The 24,307-nt window shown below is 34.2% G+C and overlaps 1 protein-coding gene and 1 long non-coding RNA gene across 3 annotated transcripts; both read right to left on the reverse strand.

The window, feature by feature from the left end:
- Positions 1-438: 438 nt before the first annotated feature.
- On the reverse strand, positions 439-14,603 carry LOC311296482 (TBC1 domain family member 15). 2 transcript variants are annotated; one of them, XM_084418305.1, is made up of 10 exons: positions 14,127-14,603; positions 9,642-9,827; positions 9,303-9,421; positions 8,093-8,196; positions 6,463-6,530; positions 4,262-4,408; positions 4,047-4,137; positions 3,815-3,963; positions 2,105-2,246; positions 439-1,791 (listed from the first exon to the last, which is right to left on the reverse strand). In XM_084418305.1, exons 1-10 carry the CDS (start codon positions 14,284-14,286, stop codon positions 1,629-1,631), a joined length of 1,329 nt encoding a protein of 442 aa, XP_084274431.1. In that variant the 5' UTR covers positions 14,287-14,603; the 3' UTR covers positions 439-1,628. The 2 variants fall into 2 exon arrangements, with proteins under 2 accessions (XP_084274431.1, XP_084274432.1); XM_084418306.1 differs by having other exon boundaries at positions 439-1,784; positions 14,127-14,546.
- A 953-nt stretch (positions 14,604-15,556) lies between these two features.
- LOC311297632 lies at positions 15,557-18,383 on the reverse strand. Its single transcript, XR_014628852.1, has 4 exons — positions 18,279-18,383; positions 17,902-17,962; positions 16,647-17,039; positions 15,557-16,540 (listed from the first exon to the last, which is right to left on the reverse strand). It is a non-coding gene; the product is annotated as an uncharacterized lncRNA (long non-coding RNA).
- Between the last annotated feature and the right edge of the window lie 5,924 nt (positions 18,384-24,307).

A 24,307-nucleotide genomic window follows, 5' to 3' on the forward strand; every position in this document is an offset into this window, starting at 1 on the left:
CTCATACAGTTTTGCAGAGTCTCTAAGAAAAATTCCATTCTGATTAATGGGAAATGTAAAATATTTGGATACACTTTATTTCAATGTTTTTCTTGGTGTTAACAAATACTTAACATTTCTCATTAATGAAAGGAAAAATTCTCAAAGAAATATTTTCTTAAAATAACTTTGGTAAAAGGGTCAATCCTGAGCTTGCTGAATATGGTCAAAACTACAATATTTGTAAATAAATAAAAAATTGAGACCATGTACTTGTCTTCCCATCATGCTTTAGAAAAAGTCAAGTCGCTGTGTGTCAGAATTTTAAGGAATGTTATGCATTTTGTAATAAATTATGTGGTAACATTGTTGCACTAATATTCAAGGAAATGACCATGTACAGTATCAAACTTCAGCTTTAACAGTAAAACTAATTAATTAGAGCAATAAACAGTCATATTCAAATCTCAATACTTTATTTCCCAAGAATATTTAATGGCTAGCACACATGAGTCTATTCTGTATGAAGTGACTCACTAAAAACTGACAGCTTAAATGTCACATAGTAATCTTAAAATAAAACACTCACTCTCAGTATCTCTCTCTCTCTCTCTCTCTCTCGCACACATACACACACACACAAATTCATGAACGACACTTTTGACTGAAAATACACAGCTACAGTAGATTCATTCATTCGGTTTAACATTACAGTGTTTCTAAATTATTGCTACATTAATTAAAACATTAATCGACTGTGCAAACCTCAAAATATAATCCAAACATCAGTGGGCGGCATCAAAATTACAGCACCCGTTCCCCAAAAAATGTTGGTCATTCATTTAATTCTCTTAGAAAATAACTTTAACATCACTCCCTCACTGAATGTGTCATAGTGTGTCAGTTCTTAATAAATAACCACCAAATGTTATGTGCAATATTCCATATCTCCAAGTGTCCACTCATATTTTGTGCATCTTAGATAATTAAACCAACGCAGTGTGGTCTCACGGTGAAGGGTGTCCTGGTTCAACGTGCTATTTCTGATCAGTACATACTAGAGCACTCTACGATTGGTAAGACAACACCACAGAGGGTCTTCTAGAGCTTCTCAGAACTGAGCCCGTGTTTCTATTATTATATTGTGCTGTAAGATACGCAAGCTTTTCTAAGAGTGAATAACATTCACAGGTCGGGTCTCGCTTAGATCAGCAGTAAGGATTTCGGTTTTCTGTGTTTATCCAGCCATTGCGCACAATAAAATCCTGATCGAATTTTGATTTACTTTAACAGACGAAGCATCTCTGCAGTCAATAAGTCTTCATTACTATCAAAAAACTGTTAAATTCCCAAATGCTAGTTATATTTCCAAGCATGGTCAGGGTAAAAGGTTAAATAAAAGTCTTAATTGATTAAGTGGTTAAATTAGTGTTTTGCTGTTCTCATTATTTCTGGCACCATAATAGAAGCCTTAAAAGTTCAAACACTGAAGGAACTGTTTGGAAGGAATCCATCTAAAAGCAGCATCATTCTTTGGAATAAAATTCCCACTGGATTCCCCAAATCCCACTGGAGCATAAAGTCAGTTTTTCCACTTGTGTCTGTCAACAAGATTGTTTCTTGAAAAATTCCATGCTGGCCTTTTGGTCTCAGGAAAAAAGGTTACGGAGTTGATATAAGAAATGGTCCTCTTTGCTCTTGCGTGTGCGATAGAGGCCATTCAAATAGTCCCAGGATGAGCGTTTGCAGTAGTTGTAAATATGTTCCTCAGCTTTTGTCAGGGTGCTGTTCAGGTCCAGCTTGCCCTGCAGACTGACCATGACAGCATGATTAGACACTTAAGCTCCATGAATGGGAACAATGCAATATACAGTGGCCCCAAAACACATTTAGACACTTAAATCACATTAAAAATGTATAAATGTCATTGCATTAGAAAAAAGATATAGCAGTTTTTAACAAAACACTGCACAAAAATGAATTATCTACATTCCCTTTCCTATTAAGACAAAAAGTATTTTGACACAATACAATTTTTCTAGACATCTTAAAGTGACATTTTGGGGCCACTATATATTCATAAAGGTTTCAATGTGAAAGCACACACACACACACACACACACACCTGCTGGTGAACTGTATGAGCTGAACCTCGTTCCTGCAGCTGAGTAAAGTGTCTCTGTTCTCCAGCAAGATGGTGGCACACATGAAGAGTTCAAAGGTGAAATCTGTGTTAACGGCATGTAGCTCCGTCACAGGTTCCTCCTCTGGCGATCACAAAGTCATAAATCAAAATCATTTAGTAATGCAATAAATTATGTAAATAGAGTCAAATTTTATGATACTATGCAATATTTATACAATTTTATGAGCCATTTTTTCACAATTGAAGAATATATATTTTTTCTAATATATATACAGTACCAGTCAAAAGTTTGGAAACACTACTATTTTTAATGTTTTTGAAAGAAGTCTCTTATGCTCATCAAGCCTGCAGTTAAAAAAAAAAAAAAAAAAAAAAAACAGTAGCCTAATATTATGAAATATTATTACAATTTAAAATAATGGTTCTCTTTTTTAATATACTTTAAAATGTAATTTATTTTTGTGATGCAAAGCTGAATTTTCATCAGCAAGTACTCCAGTCTTTGGTGTCTTATGATCCTTCAGAAATCATTCTAATATGATGATTTATGATCAATGTTGGAAACAGTTGTGCTGCTTAATATTTTTTTTATAACCTGAGATACTTTTTTCAGGATTATTTGATGAATAAAAAGTTAAAAAGAACTGTATTTATTTAGAAGAGAAATCTTTTGTAACAATATACACTACCGTTCAAAAGTTTGGGAACAATAACTTTTTTTAAAGAAATTAGTACTTTAATTCAACAAGAATGCGTTAAATTGATAAAAGGTGATGGTAACGATTTATATTGTTAGAAATGTTTTTATTTTGAATAAATGCTGTTTTTATGAATAAATGCTGTTAACATTTTACTCATCAATGAATCCTGAAAAAAGTATTCCAAAAAAAAAATATTAAACAGCACAACTGTTTCCATCATTGATAATAACTGAGTATCAAATTATCATATTAGAATGATTTCTGAAGGATCATAAGACACCAAAGACTGGAGTACTTGCTGATGAAAATTCAGCTTTGCATCACAAAAATAAATTACATTTTAAAGTATATTAAAAAAGAGAAACATTATTTTAAATTGTAATAATATTTCATAATATTACTGTTTTTTAACTGCAGGCTTGATGAGCATAAGAGACTTCTTTCAAAAGTATTAAAAATAGTAGTGTTTCCAAACTTTTGACTGGTACTGTATATATTTGTCAATTAAAGAAGTATTCTATGTTAAAATAGAGACAAGGCAATTTAAATAGCCATTTTTGAAGGTAGATTAGTGCCATCTAGTGGGATCAAAATAAAAGAAAAACTTATGTAATACCATGGTGCCACTAGATGCCTGTATTGTTCTATATAAAGTGGTGTATAAATTCTCAAGTGGTTTTTAGACATAAATACTTATTTTTTATTAAGTTGTGAATTTGGATTTATACTTAGACATTCTCAAAGACTAAAGTGTGTATTTGAGTGTATGTCTGTTTTGTACTCTTGGGAAACCTCTTCCTTGCTGTTTTTTTTTACTGCATTGTGGCTGAATTACTGATTTTATTTCACACATTTGCAAAAACTTGTTCTGTGTTGTAGTCGCAACAATTAATAACATTCAAAATAAAAGTTTGTGTTTACATAATATAAGTGTGTGTACTGCGTATAATTATTTTGTATATATATAAAATGTATATATGTGTATTACCCAGGCTGTGTTTGCGCGCCAGTCTCTCCTGATATCGAACGCGATCCACCTGTTGTGAGATGAGCTCCAGGTGATCACAGCTGAGAATCTCAAACAGACGCAGAGCATCGCTGTGCTCAAACTCCCGCTGGAAACCCAACAGAAGCCACCTGAATGGAAGACAAAGATAACATGTATAAAGTGACAAGAAGGGAAGGAAACCGAGAAAGTAAAAAAGAAAACCGACACACACCTGTGACAAAATGTGAGTCTTTCCATGTTATCTGTGACCAGATGAGAGTGTAGTTGAGGATCCAGTTCTTTTAGTAAAGCAGCTTCCAATTCTGATAAACACAACAGCAGAAAAAGCATTTGACCATTATTACCATTAAATCCAGTAAGAAATCATGGGCCGTTATTATTGCTAAAAACAGATCTAAACGGTTTGGAAAAACCAAGGAAACCCACCCATTTTGCGATACAGTCCATCAGCACGGAAGTCTTTGGAAAACTTCTCCATGTAGCAGGAGAAGCTCCAGTAAGTGTCCACTTCTGAGTCGAGCACCTCTAGAAAGCGACTGCACAGGTCATTCATACCCTGAGCGTAACTCACTTCTGCAGAGACCAGAGAAAGAGATAGTTCACCCAAAAAATGAAAATTCTGTCATCATTTACTCACCCTCAAGTTATTCCAAAACCTGTATGGACTTCCTTCTGCTGTTGAACACAAAAAAATATATTTTGAAGAAAGTTGGTTGAATGGGCCCCATTCACTTATTTACCATTCTATAGAAGTCAGTGTGGTGCATCAACTGTTTGCTTAACCATATTCTTCAAAATATCTTCTTTTGTGTCCAGCACAATAAAGAAACTCATACCGGTTTGAAACAACATGAGGGTGAACAGAATTTAATTTTTTGGGTGAACTGTTAGAAACACTGTACTTCAAGATTTAACCACTAGATGCCGCCCTTCATCAGCAAACACAGATCAGATCACAAACACCCAAATAAAATAGAAATAAAAGAGTTAAAAGGTTTGGGGTCAATAAGATTGTGTTGTGCTGCTTAACATTTTTATGGAAACTGGGATATATTTTTTTCAGGGCTCTTTGATGAAATTATAGAAATCTTCAGAATATGCTGATTTATTATCAATTTTGGAAACTTTTTTTTTATTACATGTGATCATTTTTTCAGGACTTTTTGATGAATAAAAGAACAGAATTTATTTAAAATATAAATATTTTGTTACAATAAACACTACCGTTCAAAAGTTTGGGAGTCAGTCATTTGTTTCTTTCTTTTGTTGAAAGAAATTAATACTTTTATTCAGCAAGGATGTGTTGAACTGTAAAAAAATATTAAAAAATATTAAAAAGTGATAGTAATGATTTATATTGTTAGAAAAGATTCCTATTTTGAATCCCAATTCAAAGTTTCTTTTAAAGTCCTGAAAAAAGTATTATAGGTTCCAAAAAAATATTAAGCAGCAGAACGGTTTCCAACATTTATATGATTTCTGAAGGATCATGTGACACTGAAGACTGGATTAATGGCTGATGAAAATTCAGCTTTGAATCACTGAAATAAATAATATTTTAAAGTACATTCAAATAGAAAACCATTATTTTAAATGGTAATAATATTTCACAAAATATTTTTATCAAATAAATGCAAATAAATTATGCTTGATGAGCATAAAATACTTCTTTCAAAAACATAAAAACATAAAAAATTGCAATGATTCCAATGATTCCATTTTTACCAGCACTATATATATATATATATATATATATATATATATATATATATTTTGAAGGGGGTGGATTGGAATCCACTGCTGCTTCAATGTATATTTAATGAGTGATTATAATCAAGGTATTAATCAATATTTGTCCTTTTAAATATCACATGGGTTGAATTACTTCTCTGGAGATTTTATTTTGTTATGGAAGTTACCAGTGTGATTACTGACATGTTCTTTTCATGTATTCTTTTTAATGTCTGTAGTTGATATTTGAATGCAGTAACAGTGCTTGCCTATTTATCCCGGCTTCCAGAAATGAAATAGGGACTGGTTTTGTGTTTGTCTTCAATGTGTTAAAGCCTATATTTTCCATTTAGACTAAAGTGTCCTATCCTGAGAGAAAGAACTTGTTATCTTGATGTTTTGAGACGAGACTCCTGTTTATAGTTAGAGCCTGGGCAAATCCAACCTTGGAAAAGCTGTGTGTCGGTGTGTGTGTTAGTCTTCTTGGTTACAGGTTAAGGAACCACTGGCATTATTGGAGATTGACTGAGTTGTTGTTCGGGACATGCTGGCACCCAGCAACCCAAATCTGCGACCCGGAAGGTCACGACGTGCCTGACTTCAGGGTCCGAGCGTCAGCTGCATAATCTATGGAGATATGCTTCAGTCTATCTGTATATGTGTGGAAAATTACTATGTTAATCAATTTCTTAGCCAATCAGAATCATTCAACCTGTAAGCAATGACGTAGCTTAGACCTTGGAAATGGTATAACTGCCGTGATCTTTGTAACTGTAAGCGGGGCGGCCTACGAACTCCTCCTTGAAGCTGTCAAGACTCTTTACTGTCACATCAGAACAATTATAAAGTGTTAATTTCTTTTTAAAAGACTCAAAGGTGTATTTACAAGCACATACCTGGGTGAAAAGCAGCATATGTGATTAGGATATCTCTTAACACAAGCAGGTTACCCAAACCTTCATTCCTGTGAAGAAACACAAGAGATTAGGGGCTCTTTATTCTTCAAAAGACTGATTTAATTAAGCGGGTGATTTAAAAAAAAAAAAAAAAAAAAAAAACTATGATACAATCATACAGTGCATAAAATCATTTTGTGTGCTCACGTACATACAATTTTTATTATCTGCAAAAAAATGTTTTAATAATTAGTACTATGATGAAAGTTTGATGTTGCTGCTGCAAAATAGGCTAATTTTATATTTGTTTATATTATTATTATTTCTTCGATCAAGTTAGAGTACCATTCCTGTATTAAAAAAGGTTTATAATGTGTAATACATCATGACCTATACTTAAAAGCAAAATACATATGCTAACAGTCAGTTTGAAAAGCATTAAGAGTCCATTTTTGCTAATATACCATTTAATGTCTATTTTGTATTAGTAATTATTGTGTATGCTTGCCTATATGTGCAATTTGTTATATATTGTAATTATTAAATGGCTGTCTCTGTGAAAGAGCTACAGATTTCTGCTTTAATTGTAGATTTTGTATGTACTTCGATATTAAATTCTCCTTTCAAAGTGAGTTAAAATGGCCATACTCAAAACTAGTTACTGTTTAACCTCAGTAAAACGGTGTGCCAGACTCCCGAGTGTTATTTGCATTGAGCTCCAAGGTTGTTTGATAAACTGGTGTGGCAATGACATGTTTGCTTTGCGCTGGTAACTCACATTAGTGATGCAAATTGAGCCGTAAATTTCACAACTCGTGTGGTTTGTGTAAACAAACATGAGAAAGGGATAATTGACTTAACTTTATTTGGCAGAAATGTGTTGCCATGCAAAACACATGCAATTATGGTTATATTTTAAAAAACTATTTTGGTGTAAATTAAACACTAAAATAGGGTTTCAAAAAAACAATCATCAAGTCATGAAGATGGATAGACTTGTAGATTTATGTAGATCAAGATGTATGTAGCTATAGAAGAATCAAACATGGAAATCTGAACAAGGAAGTCTTTGCTACAGTATAAGGAAATGAACAGATGTAATAATGTCTTTGATAATGAGCACCATAAAGCCATGACAATATGTGAACAATAAGACCCAACAAAGTAATAGAATCATATTTATAACTTCCAGATCAAAACTCTCAAAACTTAAGAGATTGTATGGCAGCTTGTTTCTGCCATGGAACAAAAAATTAAAAAGGTAATTGCAACTTTTTATCTCACAATTCTGACTTTTTTTCTCTTGCAACTGCGAGTTTATCTTTCAAAATTATGAGAATAAAAGTCGGAATTGCAAATTTTTTTTAAAAAAGTCAATATTGCAATATTGAGTTCACAATATTTTTTTTTCTTGCAACTGGGAGTTTATATCACAATTCTGAGAAACAAAAATCAGAATTAGATGTGATAAACACAGAATTGTGAGAAATAAAGTCAGAATTGCGAGTTTGACTTTTTCTTCTCAGAATTGTGAGATATAAACTTGCAATTGTGAGGAAAAACAGTCAAAAATGTGAGATAAAAAGTTGCAATTACCATATTAAACTGTACAAATGAAACAAGTTCTCACCGGTAGTAAGGAAGATCTCGGTCGGTTCGAGGAACATCTTTGTCAATGATGCGAATGGCCTCCTGTAGCTCTTCCAGGTCAAAGGTTACCCGTTCAAATAGCACCTGCACATTAAAGTCAGTATGAAATCAAAAACTGACGCTGACCTGACATACTGTACATTCTTATTACACAATTGTTTATTGTTAAAGGATTAGTTCACCTCAAAATGAAAATTTCCAGACAATTTACTCACCCCAATGCCATCCAAGATGTTCATGCCTTTCTTTCTTCAGTGGAAAATAAATTAAGTTTTTTGAGGAAAACATTTCAGGATTTTTCTCCACACAATGGACTTCAATGGCAACCAGAATGTTGAAGTCCAAATCAATGCAGTTTCAAAGGGCTTTGAAGTGCTTCAAAGGGCTCTGCATGATCCCAGCTGAGGAATAGGGTCTTATCTGGCGAAACGATCGGTCATTTAAAAAAAAAAAAAAAAAAAAAAAAAAATTATATACTTTTTAACCACAATTGTTCGTCTTGTGCTGGTCTGCGACGCATTACGTAATCACGTTGGAAAGGTCACGTTATTTGTCTGTGTACTCCAGTTTAAAAAAGTAGGGAAGGGTGAAATATTCCATCTCATTTTCTCCTTCAACTTCAAAATCGTCCGATATCTTTTTTATATATATTATTATTATAAAAAATTATAATTATACAAAAGAATTATATTTATAATTATAATTATATAAAAATTGTGACCTTTCCAACGTGATGACGTAATACGTGGTGTGTCGCAGACCAGCACAAGACGAACAATTGTGATTAAAAAGTATATACTTTTTTTTTTTTTTTTTTTTTTTTTGAAAATGACCGATCGTTTCGCTAGATAAGACCCTATCCTCAGCTGGGATCGTGCAGAGCCCTTTGAAGTACTTCAGAGCCCTTTGAAAATGCATTGATTTGGACTTCAACATTCTGGTCGCCATTGAAGTCCATTGTGTGGAGAAAAATCCTGAAATGTTTTCCTCAAAAAACTTAATTTCTTTTCCACTGAAGAAAGAAAGACATTTACATCTTGGATGGCATTGGGGTGAGTAAATTGTCCGGAAATTTTCATTTTGAGGTGAACTAATCCTTTAATGTTTTTTAAAAAAAATTCAAATACAATACATTTTTATATCACCAAGGCCTTTTTTTTTTTTTTTTTTTTTACAGTTTACAGTTTTACCTGAGCCTGAAGTTGCAAAAAGGACAACTTTTCTTGGGCCTCTTCTGACTGATACTGCTGCTGATCCTGCTCTCTGTCCTGCCTCTGGTCAAAAAACTTCACTGCTGTCAACAGTTCAGCTGAAAAACGATTTATGTATTATTAGTTGGGGTTTAACATCACCACAGAACTTGTCAGTTCTGAATATTTATAATAATATTTATATATATATTTATATTTAATTTATATATCAGAGGTTTTCAATATCAAGACTGAACATTTTATTACAGTCAGTAAGGGTTGATAAGGGCAAACCGTTCCATTTTAAAAGTGTTTGTTCTGCCCTGGAATATGATTTACCATCAGTGCCATTAAGACGCAGGCGAACGGCTCCAGGAAGCAGGTGTTGCCACTTCCTCTTCATGACCTGATAGCGCACCGCCATCTGCTCCAGCAGCAGGTGGCGCTCTAGGGCCGTAGAGCTGCAGGGGTACATCCCAAACAGAAAACGCCATACCTGACCCCGTTCGTCAGGGGAGACGCCACCTGAATCGCACAAACAGAACACAAGATAGACATTTGAAGATGATTAGCTGGTATAATAAGAACACAACGCTCGGGATATTCGCTATTTCACAATGTCAGTTGCTTTTGTTCTACTAGTATACTGACTATTTTTGAAAGTTGTACTTTACAAGAAATGTAAAAAAATATATAATAAATTTGTAAGAGTGCAATGCATTTAAAAAAAAACAGATGAAAATGATTATTAATAAAATATTATTAAAGTTAAAAATGTCCCTTTTATTTATTTATTAAAAATCTAGTTGCATCATTAAGATCTCTAAAGTTGTTAACTATCTTTTCAAACGGGTCCGTGGACCCCCAGGGGCCGCAAGGCAGTGTTATGGGGTCCATGGAAAAGATTAGAGAAAAACAGGGTAAACTTTAAATAAAAATTTAATCAAAAATATATATTGTATTATTTAATAATACAAATAATAAAAAATAAGATTAATAACTTTTAGTAATAAGATTTAATAACTGAATTAACACATAATTTGAATAAAACAATAAATATATATAAATAATAAAATAAGTACAATTATTTAAAAAAAAATACATACAAATAGAAACGCATTTAATAATGTAACAAAATAATATATAAAATATTTAATCAAATAAAAACATTTTATGCATATTCATAATTTACAGAATTATTTGGTATTTATAAATTAAAATATATACATGCCTTTAATATAAAATATATAGATGGGGGGGGGGGTCATATTGTGGGCTCTGTGGCATCTAAAATACTGAAAACTCCTGAACTAACTGATAACTTGCAGAGTATCAATTGATATTGTCAGTGTCCTTGCACACAATTGATTGGAAAGGCAATGCATCAGTTTTAACAAATCAACAGTTTAAACAAATGTATTGACCAAACAAACAGAGCGTCATCACTGTTAAGATACCAACATTTAATTGCATCACTTTAAAGAAATGTCAAACCTAAGCATTCATACACTGTAAAAAATTTGTAACACTCCCAAATCAAAAATTTCAATTGACCGATAACATCTAAATTTTTCAATTGGCCCAGGTGAAATTCTGTAAATTCTAAAATTAAATGTACATATTTTCACTTGGGCCAATAGAAAAATGTAGATGTTATCGGTCAATTGAAATTTTTGATTTGGGAGTGTTACAAATTTTTTACAGTGTATTGTATTAGCATTAGCAATTCTGCATTTCACAATGAGCTCACCCATGGGCAGAGAGAGTTTGAGGCTCCACACAGAACAAAAACAACCTCTAATCCCCTTCTTACAGAGCTGATTATGTAATTCATTCGCTTTGCATAGATTCTCATTTCATTGAATAGGAGGAATGTGTTTTGGAGATGAGAGGCGTTCACAGGCACGGCAGAAGTTACACTGAAGGACAGTTAGTGAAATGCCAGTTCGGCTTTGAATCGTGACGTATGACTTTAAACGTTACTGATGTGGTCATGTTTGCATCACACTCTCGTGTTGTAAGATGAGGGTGCGTTGCTGAATATTAAACTTCAAATGTGACTGGATCGCTTGAATGCTAATAGGTGCAGATCTGAGTTACTTTACAGACACATTGAGTGGATTACGACAAACCATCAAGGAAAATCACATAACTTAAAGAGTCTGGTTGGATCATTATTGCAGTGATTATTATGTTTCTAGCATGTTATATGTTTAGCAACAGTTCTTCTAATCCTAACTGATGGAGTGTGTAGCTTTATTATTTCTTAAACTACTACGTAGGAATACTCATCATGGTCATATTCCAGGATGATAATGTCAAGATTCATCAGGCTTAAGTTGTTTTAAGAATCATTTTCACACATGAATCGGCACCTCTGAGATCAGACCTTAAATTCTTTGAAAGTGAATTTGTGCTGGAGGAGACTTTACAGAGTGCTGGACTCTTGCATTGCCAATACAAGATCTTGACCAAAATTGATGCACCTCTTGATGGAAATATCATCACAACATTTATTTCCATCTAGAGGTGCATCAATTTTTGCAATGCAAGAGTCAAGTACTCTGTAAAGTCTCCTCCAGCACATCTAATCTAACAAGCTGCTATAAGACCTATATCAGGAGTTTAGGGTTAGTAGTTGTTCCATATGCTGACATGGCTAATTCGCAGATATCACACGATACTGGAGCATGTCTAATCATTTGATTTTAAAACTAAACAGGCCTACTGATAAAACTGATACTGATAATCCACAACTCTAAGGATTAGCCATGACACAACCACTTGTGAGAGGTTTCTGTCAATTAAACTAGCAACCATGCTGTCTGTCGTGAGTGTCGTCACATCTAAAGCATGACTAAAATGAATCTTATGATTGTAGTTCTACACAGCGCAGATTCTATAGCTCTCTGGATTACCATGAAACCATTCTTCATCTGTTTGTTTGGGAAACATGTCACTTGACAAGCACTTGACAAGACGAGGGCCTTTGGGTAGACCAGTGATTCCAGACGGTCATCCAGCCCTTTTATAAAGTATGTTAAACTAAGACTTTTACATGTCAATTGCTTCTCTTTTTGAATGCAACAAAGATTAACAGGGATTAGATGACCTACATCAGCAAATACAGAAACACACTTCAATATAAGGTATAGGGATTACCATTGACATCTGTTGTTTTTATGAGCTAATTATATTTCTATCCCCTACACCTAACACTCACACAAACTTTTTTGCATTTTTACATTTTCATTAAGACTTTATTACATTTATGTATATTAAAGTCGGCATGAAACGGAAGTTGCGATAGTCTTTTCTTCCCTTTTGTGCCGTATATCCAAGTGAAACGGCTTCTCAAACAAGATAAAAAATGTAGGGCGGGATTTGATTTTGTCCATGGGGAATTAATTGGATGGTTGTGGTTTGCTATTGGTCAGTCTCATGTGAGTGACAGGTTGTCCCGCCCTCATGCCGCTAAACACATCATCAGAAAAGAGAAGAAATGTCGCTGCAAGAGGGAGGGGCAGTTATTTTGATTAAATATTATGAGGGCACATGAAGAAAAGTAATGATGTGCACATATAAATAATTTATAATAAACACTTAAATATTCTAACTTTTTTTTTTTTAAATAAAGAATGAAAATAAAGTCACAAGTCACTCCTACAGGCATCAAACAAAACACAAATAAGATTAGATTACATTAAATGAAATTCCTATTTTTTCAGAATCTCAGGTCATACTTCAGGAAATTGTTAATTCTAATAGAATTAACCAGTAAAACTGGTTTAAAATTCTGAAATTTCATAGAATTCCTTTAACATTTTAACAAGAGTTTGTGCCACTGTAATTTATTAGGCTATATTTTTATAAATAACCAACCAATATATAGAAAATCTGACAAAAAAGTAGTAGAAATCTACAACTGATCTCAAAACAGTGTAAAGTAAAATAAAGTGTAAAGTAACAAATATAAAGTAATAAAAAGTATATAAACGTAAAAAAAAAGACAAAAAAAAGAACAGTGAATAAGCAAGCATGAGTTTGTGTTTGGCAAATGTATCAGTGCTGGGTGTAATGCATTAATAAGTAATTATTTACTGTAATTTAATAACTTTTCCCTTGAAAAAGTCAAGTTGTAGACTATAGACCAACTCTACATAAAATAATAGTGGATTTAACATCAAAATGTAACACCTAATGTTAAAACGTATATTTTTAATGTAACCTTCTCCTCTTAAATACTTTGGTCAGTTCAGGAACAACTTATGCAACTCGATATTATTTATTTGAAAGAATAAAAGAGCAGTTTCATGTCTATATCCTTGTATTGTTCAACTGGTCGGGGCTGATTTGGGATTTAGAAAGTAATGAGTAATGCAATACTTTTTAAAGAGAGTAATTAGTACAGTAATCTAATTACACAGTTGAAGATGTAAGCTAGTAATTAATTACTTTTTTTTAGAGTAACTTACCCAACACTGTTGGCTATAGGCCTACTCACTATTTTATGCTATCTCCTTTTTTCATTCTTTATTGGTCAAGCAGAAATACACTAAACATTTAGTGTTGCAATCCTCACACATGATATTTCAAGTGATAAAGTAGATAAAAGTTATCTACCAATATAAACCTGCTGATCCAGTAACATTGTCATAATCAAATGATAATCCATACATTAAAAACAGAGACCTACCTAGGTCTGTCACCTCAGGAGGCCTTTGGTCATGTTTCTAGTTATTAATTTCCAACAGCTTAAACTAGGCTAATTATGTTATCATACCGACTCTCCACAAACTATATGGATGATGATCGATTATTTACCGTTTTTAAATATATGCATTCTGAGTCTGGATTCGTCCACTCGCCCCTCAGCGTCCATCACACCTGGCAGCGAGATGCGCGCGCAGGCAGACGCAGGTGAGGTCACAGGGGCGACGGACCGACTGATGTTGTTATTCCCAGTAGAAACGCTGCACTTCATTCCCTTAAACTTGCCAAAGCGTCCATTAATGTCCAGATGGTTTTTACCTTTCCCTTCTACATGTGATTAATCACAAGATGCGATCATTGTGCTATATCCTTTGAAGTGTCTTTCTCTCAGGCATTAAAGTTGTCGCGATGTCACGAGCTGATAAATTCAGTAGGTAAAAAGTCTTCGGCGGTCTTTCTGAAAGTTCATTTTAGACGTACGAGAAAGTGTTTTGATAGTGAGCACACCCTCATCCCTGTCATATGACCATCTCTCTCTCTCTCTCTCTCTCTCTCTCTCTCTCTCTCTCTCTCTCAGTTTGAAAGCCCTCGGAGCTGCAAGCGCTGAGGACATAAAAAAGGTAAATGTTTCCCCCTTGTGGTGAGTGTTTTTTGCCCTTTCTTTATTTACAAGTTAAGTTGTATATGTTATCATATCTTATCTGTATTATAGCTGCGTGCGCAACTTCCATTCCATTATATTCAAGAGACAGAGAAAATATTATCATGCTTTATTTGATATTCTAAATTCAGTCACAAATAATAATCCATCAAATAAAATCAGGTTATGATACTGTTTGAGTAGTTATTTCAGATATCCATTAATTGTTTCTGAACAGTATAATTTGTGGGATTATCATCATCCTCCAACTGATGAAATAATGAGAACGAAGAATCTTTTATATGCTCATTTCCATTGATATTAATGTTTGCATACAGCTCAGCAAAACAGGTTATGCAGATAATGGCTATGTCTGCAAATAATGGCACACAGTGTATCAGTGTGCACACACACACACACACACACACACACACACACACATATATATATATATATAGTACCAGTCAAAAGTTTGGAAACGTTACTATTTTTTATATTTTTGAAATAAGTGTCTTATGCTCATCAAGGCTGCATTTATTTGATACAAAAAAAAAAAAACAGAAACAAACAGTAATACTATGAAATATTATTACAATTTAAAATAATGTTGTTCTATTTTAATGTACTTTAAAATATAATTTATTCCTGTGATGCAAAGCTGAATTTTCAGCATCATTACTCCAGTCTTTAGTGTCACATGATCCTTCAGAAGTCATTCTGATTACATTCTGATATGCTGATGTGTTTTTAATGTTGGAAACAGCTGTGCTGCTTAATTTTTTTTTTTTTTTTTAATAAGCATTTTTTTTTCAAGATTCATCAATGAATACAAAGTTAATAAAAAACAGCATTTATATAGGGTCAGTACTTTTTTTCTTTCTTTTTTTTTTTTTTTTTTTTTGAAAGAAATTAAAACTTTTTTTCAGCAAGGATGTGTTAAATTCATAAAAAGCTATAGTAAAGATTTATTGTTAGAAAAGATTCCCATTTTGAATAATGCTGTTCTGTTGGTGACTCATCCACAATTGCTGATTTCAGTGATAATGCATTTTCATACACTAAAAAATGCTGGGTTGTTTCAACCCATGTTTGGGGCAAATATAGACAAACCGTTGGTTTAAATACAATATTTGAACCAACGGTTAGGTGTGTCCATATGTGACTCATATGTTTTTTAGAGTGATACTGTTGGACCACATGGGTTTCAGTATAAAACCTCATACAAAGCTGGTACAAAAGGGCATTTTATCTTGGAAAAAAATCATTTACTTTTGCCATCACTGGTACAACCTAATGGAAAAAAATTATTGTGGAATGAATGTAGTGACTGTTGAACTCTGCAACCCGGGCACACCAGCAGTAATGTTCCCAGTGCCCACACACTGATTCACATCTTCCATTGTTATTAATTTGAGAAACTGAAGTGTGTTTTCAGTATGATATAATATGTTTTTCATTGTTTTGTGCATTCTCACCAAAGCACCGTGCTGTACTTTTACTTATCTGATTGCTCTACATTATTTCATTAGGTTATGTCCTTTTATAAACTACTGTTCAAAACTACTTGCTTGTGTTCTAGTCCTGTTTGTTGTGAGCACGCTTTTCCTTAGATTATTGGAAAAAAAAAATTGTTAAAATTTATATTTTCATTTGATTTTTTTCTCCTTAAATAATGCCAGTTTAAGCACTTTCAGCTACCATTGTATATTAAATATGCCATATGAATAAACATGCCTTGCATCGAGAAAACATGAGGATTGGATTTAATGTGGAGAAAAAAGTGCAATGGAACTCATAAATATAAATACCACAAGTTTAGATAATAAAACAATTAAAACAAGAAAGGGGAAAATCAGGTCAACTCTGGATTCATCCTCCACTCCATCTGGTCAGAGAACAAGAGAGTGATAATGAGAAATTGTAGCAAAACATAAAAGTTCCACAGCTATTTTACAAAGAGTTTACAAAGAGAAAATGATCCTCTTTCTTACCTGTAATATTGGAGGTACAAAGTGGGCTTCCCCGAGTCACATTTTCAGTCCTAAAATGTACGAAAAGTCGAGTCCCAGTCCCACAGTGCTGCTCAAATGTGCCATTGATTTTGCAGATATAATTACAGCTGAACATGCCGGTGTCGTTGAGCTCTAGTGAGGTCAGGGTAAAGCTTGAGCGTGAGTGGTTTGCTTTTTCAGAATGTCTCCCACTAAACTGAGCAAGCTTGTTGATGTTCTCATGTTTCCCAACTCTTTCATAGTACCAGTTTACTAAACAGATGGCTTCCTGAATGTCTCCATGAGTGTGACAGTGTATGGTGATGTTTCCTCCGGGTGTGCTGTACACCTCACCTGGCCACTGCTTCACGCTGTTTTGTGTGTGAGCCTTTCCTGTGAGAACCAGAATGGAGAAACATCCAAAAGATGTTTAATCTTGATGCCACACTCATTGGGGTTCTATATAGATTACATTATGCATTTTAGGTAATATTATCTAATATCGGATACATTTTTTTGTACTTTTGACCCAACTCATTTATCACGTTGATTTAATTGATTTCAAGTATTGGCCTATTGATATAAACATGCAAGGAGAAAGAAAATGTATTACACTCATTGCGTGAAGTGCATTAAACATGTATGACTTTTTTCAAAGTGGAGTTTGTGTGGGAACATCAGGGGTAAAATTGATAAAAAGCTGACAATTAATTAAAATATTTTAAAATAAAAACAGTCAAAATAAAACATATCACACAAATCTGTCTGCACTTACTAAAAACATATATATATTTGCTTGTTTATTCTGTGTGGCCTCTCAATTTTCCATGTAATAACTGCCTAGTGGTCGTTCTTGTGTGTGTAATTCCACAAAACTTGAAGAATTTCCGAACATATATAAGCAATAGGTTTTTTTAGAAAGGAAATTTTAAAAGATAAAATTCTTAGAATTATGGAGAATCATTGAATTATGAATAATTTACTGTCATTTTGTGAATATTTAGTAATCAATAAAAAAGTAACTAGTCTGATTACGAGTATTTTAAAATGTAATATGATCTAATTACAAGTATTTAATTTTAGGAATCTGATTATGTAATCCAGATTACATATAATCAGTTACTACCCAGCTCTGTACTATATTTATATACTATTTTGAAATAATAAGATGCATTTTGATCCATGAATATATTTTAAGTTTAAAGCCATTAGTTGTAAATACAATAGAAACTGAAAATAAGAGTAAGTGTGTTACCTGAGGGATATAAAGCAAAGAAGACAGCGGCAAAAACAACCTCCTGGAATAACATCTCTGTCTGTAAATTTGAAAAACAATGATCTTATAACAGATTCAGTGCCATTTTCTGCTGCTTATTATATACAGCATGACTTATTTAGACCTATCAGAATAAAAACTTGGCTCTCTTCTCTTCTTATTGATGGCTTTTAACGTTACATTAAGTAGGCTACACGTAGTAAAACACATCATTTAATGTGAAGAACGTTCCGGAGCACATTTACGACATCCTGAAATATTGAAACATGAAAACTGTCTTGTCATTTTGGGGGTACAGTCTCTGATAACATTTGAAATAAATGCTGAATTGTTTCAGTCGATGCTGTCTGACTTACCTCTGAGCTTCTCACAAATCAGTGGCTTCCTGCAATATTGTTGTTGCTGTCAGAACCAGAATATTTTCGCATGTCAGTCACTGAGGGGGGCTTTCACGCATCTGTTACGGTCTCACTTCCTGTGCCTTATTAATATTCAGGAAGGATGAAGGTTAACTAACAAGTTAAAGACTTGAATTAGTTTACAACTGTCATCCATTATACTTTTCATGCAAAGTTTGTGTTTTGGCCAAAGCAGTGTTTTGAAAAAATATATTGCATGTTTATGCTTTCAGATATAATCTAATATTGGGGTCTTGCTTTGTTTTTCTACACAGAAGGCTGTTAGGTGCTAACAGGAAATCTGATGTGACAATGACATGCCTGTCCCACATGAAACAGTCAGACTAGAGCTAAACTGGATGCACGCTCACGCTTTTCACAAGAAGTGCAATGAAAACCTGGGTAATACTTTACAATAATGTCTTTTGTTAAAGTTAGTTAATGCAATAACTAATACGAACAACATATTCTTGCAGCATTTCCTACACTTTGTTAATCTTAGATAATAAAAATTGTCATGTTCTTGTTCACAGTGCATTAATGTTAAAGGGGTCATATAATGGTGCATGCACTTATACAAGTTGATTGTACTGAAATGTGTGTTGGCAGTGCCTGTACACAACCATCATAAAATGATAAAAATCCATCCAGTGTTTTTTTTTTTAATCTTCTTATATGTTTCCTCCTGTCTCAAATCAAGCTGTTCGATATTGTGACGTCACAAAATCGACGCCCCTCCCACGATGGCTGATTGACATCAGCGTTTCAACACAGACCCGCCCTCGCGCCCTCGTGAGCGAGCTGTCAATCATAGCACGCGCCGATAGGCGCGTTCATTGTTGATAGCTGGAGTGCTGAGTAGCGATTGTGGTGTTCTGTTCATGGTTGTAATAAGGAACACAGCAGTCACATTGATGATGTTCCTAAATCCGAACCGCTGAAGACGCAGTGGCTGAGTTTGTTTTCGAAGGGAATATTCCCCACGATCAACAGCAATGCTGTCATGTTTGCGCGAATCATTTCACACACCAGACTGCTTTACAAACGAGGATCAGTAAAAAGCTGGTTATTTGCTAAGAAGCTGCTCCTGAAAAAAGGATCAGTACCAATTAAAGCTGCAAGCAGCGATGAAAGGGCCCTCGCACCCGTGCCATCAACACTCGGTGGCTTTAGGAAGGCAGAGCATGGTTGGGAAATGTACATTTAAGGAGGTATATATAGTAAGAGTATGTCAAAGTCAGTTACAAAATGTTTTGTATAATGGTGATAATAGCATGCTTCATGACTCAGCTAAGTGTTGCTAGCATGTTTAGTCTGTTTCTAGCATGCTCAGTACACAATAATTATGTGGTTAGTACTGCATTACTGTGTTAACCATGTCAGTTTCTGTTGCCAGTAGGTGGCGTTATGACTATAACTGAATATGAGCATGGATGTGTGTTCAGGACAGAACTCTTATCAAACATGTGAAGTTTGGTGCAAATTGGACATTGCCTTCTTGAGTAACAACAAAGTCATGTTTCATTGAATTAGCATTCTTTAGAACTTAGCTAAGCATTGTTAGCATGTTTTAACATGTTGCTAGAACGGCATCAACGTGTTAAACATGTCACTTCCTGTTGCCAGTTGGTGGCGCTATTACTATAACTGAACATTCTCATGTAGATGTGTTCAGGCCATGACTCTTATCAAAAGTGTGAAGTTTGGGGCAGATTGGACATTCCATGCCTGAGTTACAGCAAATTCCTATTTAATTGCAATAATAGCATGCTTTAGCACTTGGCTAAGAGTTTGCTAGCATGTTTTAGCATGTTTCTAGTATGTTGTTAGCATGTTTAACACTTGCTGGCACTTTTTTATATGTTATTAGGAGTCCACAACAGTGTTAAACATGTCACTTCCTGTTGCCAGCAGGTGGCGCTATGACTATAACTGAATATGAGCATGGTCATGTGTTCAGGACAGAACGTTTATTAAAAGTGTGAAGTTTGGCGCATATTGGACATTGCCTTCTTGAGTAACAACAACATCCTGTTTCATTGAATTAGCATGCTTTACCACTTAGCTAAGTATTGCTAGCATGTTTTAACATTAGCTAGCATGTTTTAACATGTTTCTAGCATGTTTAGACCTCAATGGCATTTTTAACATGTTGCTAGAATGGCATCAACGTGTTAAACATGACACTTTCTGTTGCCAGTAGGTGGCGCTATTACTATAACTGAATATTCTCATGTAGATGTGTTCAGGACAGAACGCTTATCAAAAGTGTGAAGTTTGGGGCAGATTGGACATTCCATGCCTGAGTTACAGCAAATTCCTATTTAATTGCAATAATAGCATGCTTTAGCACTTAGCTAAGAGTTTGCTAGCATGTTTTAGCATGCTTCTAGTATGTTGTTAGCATGTTTAGCACTTGCTGGCACTTTTTTATATGTTATTAGGAGTCCATAACAGTGTTAAACATGTCACTTCCTGTTGCCAGCAGGTGGCGCTATGACTATAACTGAATATGAGCATGGCCATGTGTTCAGGACAGAACTCTTATCAAACGTGTGAAGTTTGGGGCAGATTGGACATTCCATGCCTGAGTTACAGCAACTTCCTGTTTCATGGCGAAACATCGAAATTTGTAAGGCCGCCGAGGACCCGCCCTTCGACGAAAACTCAAGATCTTCGCAATTTAACGTCGCAAAGGCCTTAAGATTACACTCACCAAATTTGAAGATGATCAGATTAAAACTGTAGGAGGAGTTCGTTAAAGTACGAGGCCTGAAAATGGCAAAAACTGCACAAAAATCTGAGAGGAAGTTCAAAATGGCTGACTTCCTGTTGTGTTTAGGGCTATGCTCCAAGAGACTTTTTTGTAGGTATTAGGTCATTACACGTATGTACCGAATTTCGTGCACGTACGTTGAACGTTGCGGGAGGCGCACTCCGTTGAACTTTTATAGGTGGCGCTATCGAGCCATTTTGCCCCGTCCAATTCTGAAACCTATATCAGATGTAAATTTTCGCCAGTTCTGACGCGTGTGCAAAGTTTCGTGAGTTTTCGCGCATGTTTAGGCCCTCAAAAATGCAATTCAATGCGGAGAAGAATAATAATAATAATAATAAATATAGCTGCGAGCAGCGATTACGGGCCCAAGCCGGTGGCACCGCAACCCCGGTGCCTTTAGTTACCTAAAGGCACCGGGGTGGCGGTACCGCCGGCTTTGGCCCTCCATCGCTGCTCGCAGCTATATTTATATATATATATATATATATATATATATATATATATATATATATATATATATATATATATACATACATACATACATACACACACATACATATATATATATATATATATACATATATATATATATATATATATATATATATATATATATATATATATATATATATATTATTGTTCAAAAGTTTGGGGTCAGTAAGATTTTTAATGTTTTTAGGAGAAGTCTCTTCTGCTCACCAAGGCTGCATTTATTGATTAAAAATACAAACAAAAACAGTAATATTGTGAAATATTATTCCAATTTAAAACAGCTGTTTTCAATTTTAAAATATTTTACATAGTAATTCATTTCTGTGATCAAAGTTGAGTTTTCAGCATCATTACTCCAGTCTTCAGTGTCACATGATCCTTCAGAAATCATACTAATATGATGATTGATGCTCAATAAATATTCATTATTATTTTCAATGTTGAAAACAGTTGTGTACAGATTTTTTTTTTTTCAAAATGCTTTGATGAATGTAAAGTTCAAAAGAACAGCATATATTTCAAATATATATATTTTTAACATTATAAATGTCTTTACTGTAACTGTTGATCAGTTTAACTCATCCTTCATAAATAAAAGTACTGATTTATTTTATTTCTTTCCCCCAAAAATAAAATTTTAATTATTACTAACCACAAACTTTTGAGCGGTAGTGTTTAATGTTACAAAAGCTTTAGATTTCAGATAAATGCTGTTCTTTTGAACTTTCTATTCATCAAAGACTGTACACAACTGTTTTCGACATTTAAAATAATAATGAATGTTTCTTGAGTATCAATCATCATATTAGAATAATTTCTGAAGGATCATGTGACAGTGACGACTGGAGTAATGATGCTGAAAACTCAGCTTTGATCACAGGAATAAATAACAGTTTAAAATATATTAAAATAGAAAGCAGCTGTTTTAAATTGGAATACTATTTTACAATATTACTGTTTTTGTTTGTATTTTTAATCAAATAAATGCAGCCTTGGTGAGCAGAAGAAACTTCTCTGTTATGTGCGCACCACAGACTGCACGCACGTCCGCTTAGAGTTCCGCCTTTTGCCTTCCGTCAATATTACGTTATTAGAAAAATATTTTTTTAGAGAATCGATTTTTTGACATTTGTGAATCGATTCAGAATCGTCCACGTCCGCATCGCGATGCATCTAAGAATCAATTTTTTCTCCCACCCCTAGATTTCATACAACAGGTTAATAAACAGTTACAATTAAGTCACTTACATTTTAGATGCAATGTTGACTGTTTTTGTTCTGTTTCAGCAGCGAAAATAGTTAAACAAAGATCACGGCAGAACCATCACGCATCACGTGTTTTCTCATAACTGAACGATTCAGCATTTTTAACGAATCGGTTGACTCAAAGATTGAATGATCAATCCATAAACATCTGTCTTAATCATGATCGACTCATTCGAACGAATCGTTTGAACGAATGAATCAATGACTCGCTTATTAAGATGGATGCCTGGCGACACCTAATGGCGGTTTAGTGTTGTTTAAAAGCATCATTCTTTCCCACATGTGTGTGATTTGTGTGTGCAACATTATCATTATTTTTCTTTCACTATTATATTAGCGATTTAAAAGCACCCACTCGTGTCACACGTCGATTAACCGGTGGGAAAATATCCTCAGACACATACCTAATAAATGTATATTTAAATACAATATTGGCCTACCTGGTAAAAAGTTTTATATACTATTTTGATGTCCTTTTGGACACAAGAGGGCAGTATAGCCCTATGTTTGCTTTTTTGTTGAACCAAATAGCACTAAATAGCCTGTTTTTAACTTTTTCATTCTTCTTGAATTGCAAAAACAGAATAAAATGGGTTTAGTTGTGATATTTGTATACTTTTATATAGAAATAAATGGTATATAATTACATTTTTAGAAGATTTTTACTTTAATCCCTCGCCATAGCAAAACCGTTTGAGATATTTATTATCCATTCACAATTTAGCATATTTAATGTAGTTTCATCATGTTGAAAAAGTTTGGTACGAATAAAATAAATAGTTTAAGAGGAGTGGCTAAAAATTCAGAGGCTGATTTTGCAAAAAAATTCACATTCAGACCAAAATATCTGACTTCCTGATGGCCAGAGCTATTGAATGTAAATTAGAAAGTTGTCCGGCTTGATGAGAACAATATACAAACTATTTTTTCTTTACTGTAGTTAAAAGTAACCCCCCCACTTTTGTCAAAAGCATGTTGAAAGTGACACACTTCCTGCTGCCAGTTGGTGGCGCTATAACTTTGACTCACAATAGCTACATCCATCTGATCGGCCTCTTACCACGAACACACTGCTGAAGTTTCATCAAGATCAGTTAATGTATGCAGAAGTTATTCCAATTCCGTGTTTCTCTTTTCTCGCCATAAATTCGATTCCTCGCCACAGCCAAACCGTTCGAGATATCAAAAATCCGTCCGCAATTTAGCATCCTCAAAGTCTTGACTACATGCACACCGAGTTTGAAGGGGACACGGTGAATTTTCTAGGAGGAGTATTTCACATTCCACAGCAAGCGTTTTCCAAACAACCCATAATAGCCGACTTCCTGTTGGGCTGGCGTAAAACTTGACCGGGGTAAAGTTGTTCGGCCCGATGAGATCTATATGTGTACCGAGTTTCATATTAATTCATGCGAGCGTGTTTGATATATGGATCAAGTTTTAGAACCCC

This window comes from Rutilus rutilus (assembly GCF_951802725.1).
Source record: "Rutilus rutilus genome assembly, chromosome: 9".
Lineage (NCBI taxonomy): Eukaryota > Metazoa > Chordata > Actinopteri > Cypriniformes > Leuciscidae > Rutilus > Rutilus rutilus.

Coding starts and splice junctions, on each gene's coding strand:
- LOC311296482 (XM_084418305.1), bottom strand. CDS start 14,286: ATGAAGTGCAGCGTTTCTACTGGGAATAACAACATCAGTCGGTCCGTC. Junction 6,531..8,092: donor CGAGATCTTCCTTACTACCG/GTGAGAACTTGT, acceptor GTTTCTTCACAG/GAATGAAGGTTTGGGTAACC. Junction 4,138..4,261: donor TGGACTGTATCGCAAAATGG/GTGGGTTTCCTT, acceptor TGTGTTTATCAG/AATTGGAAGCTGCTTTACTA.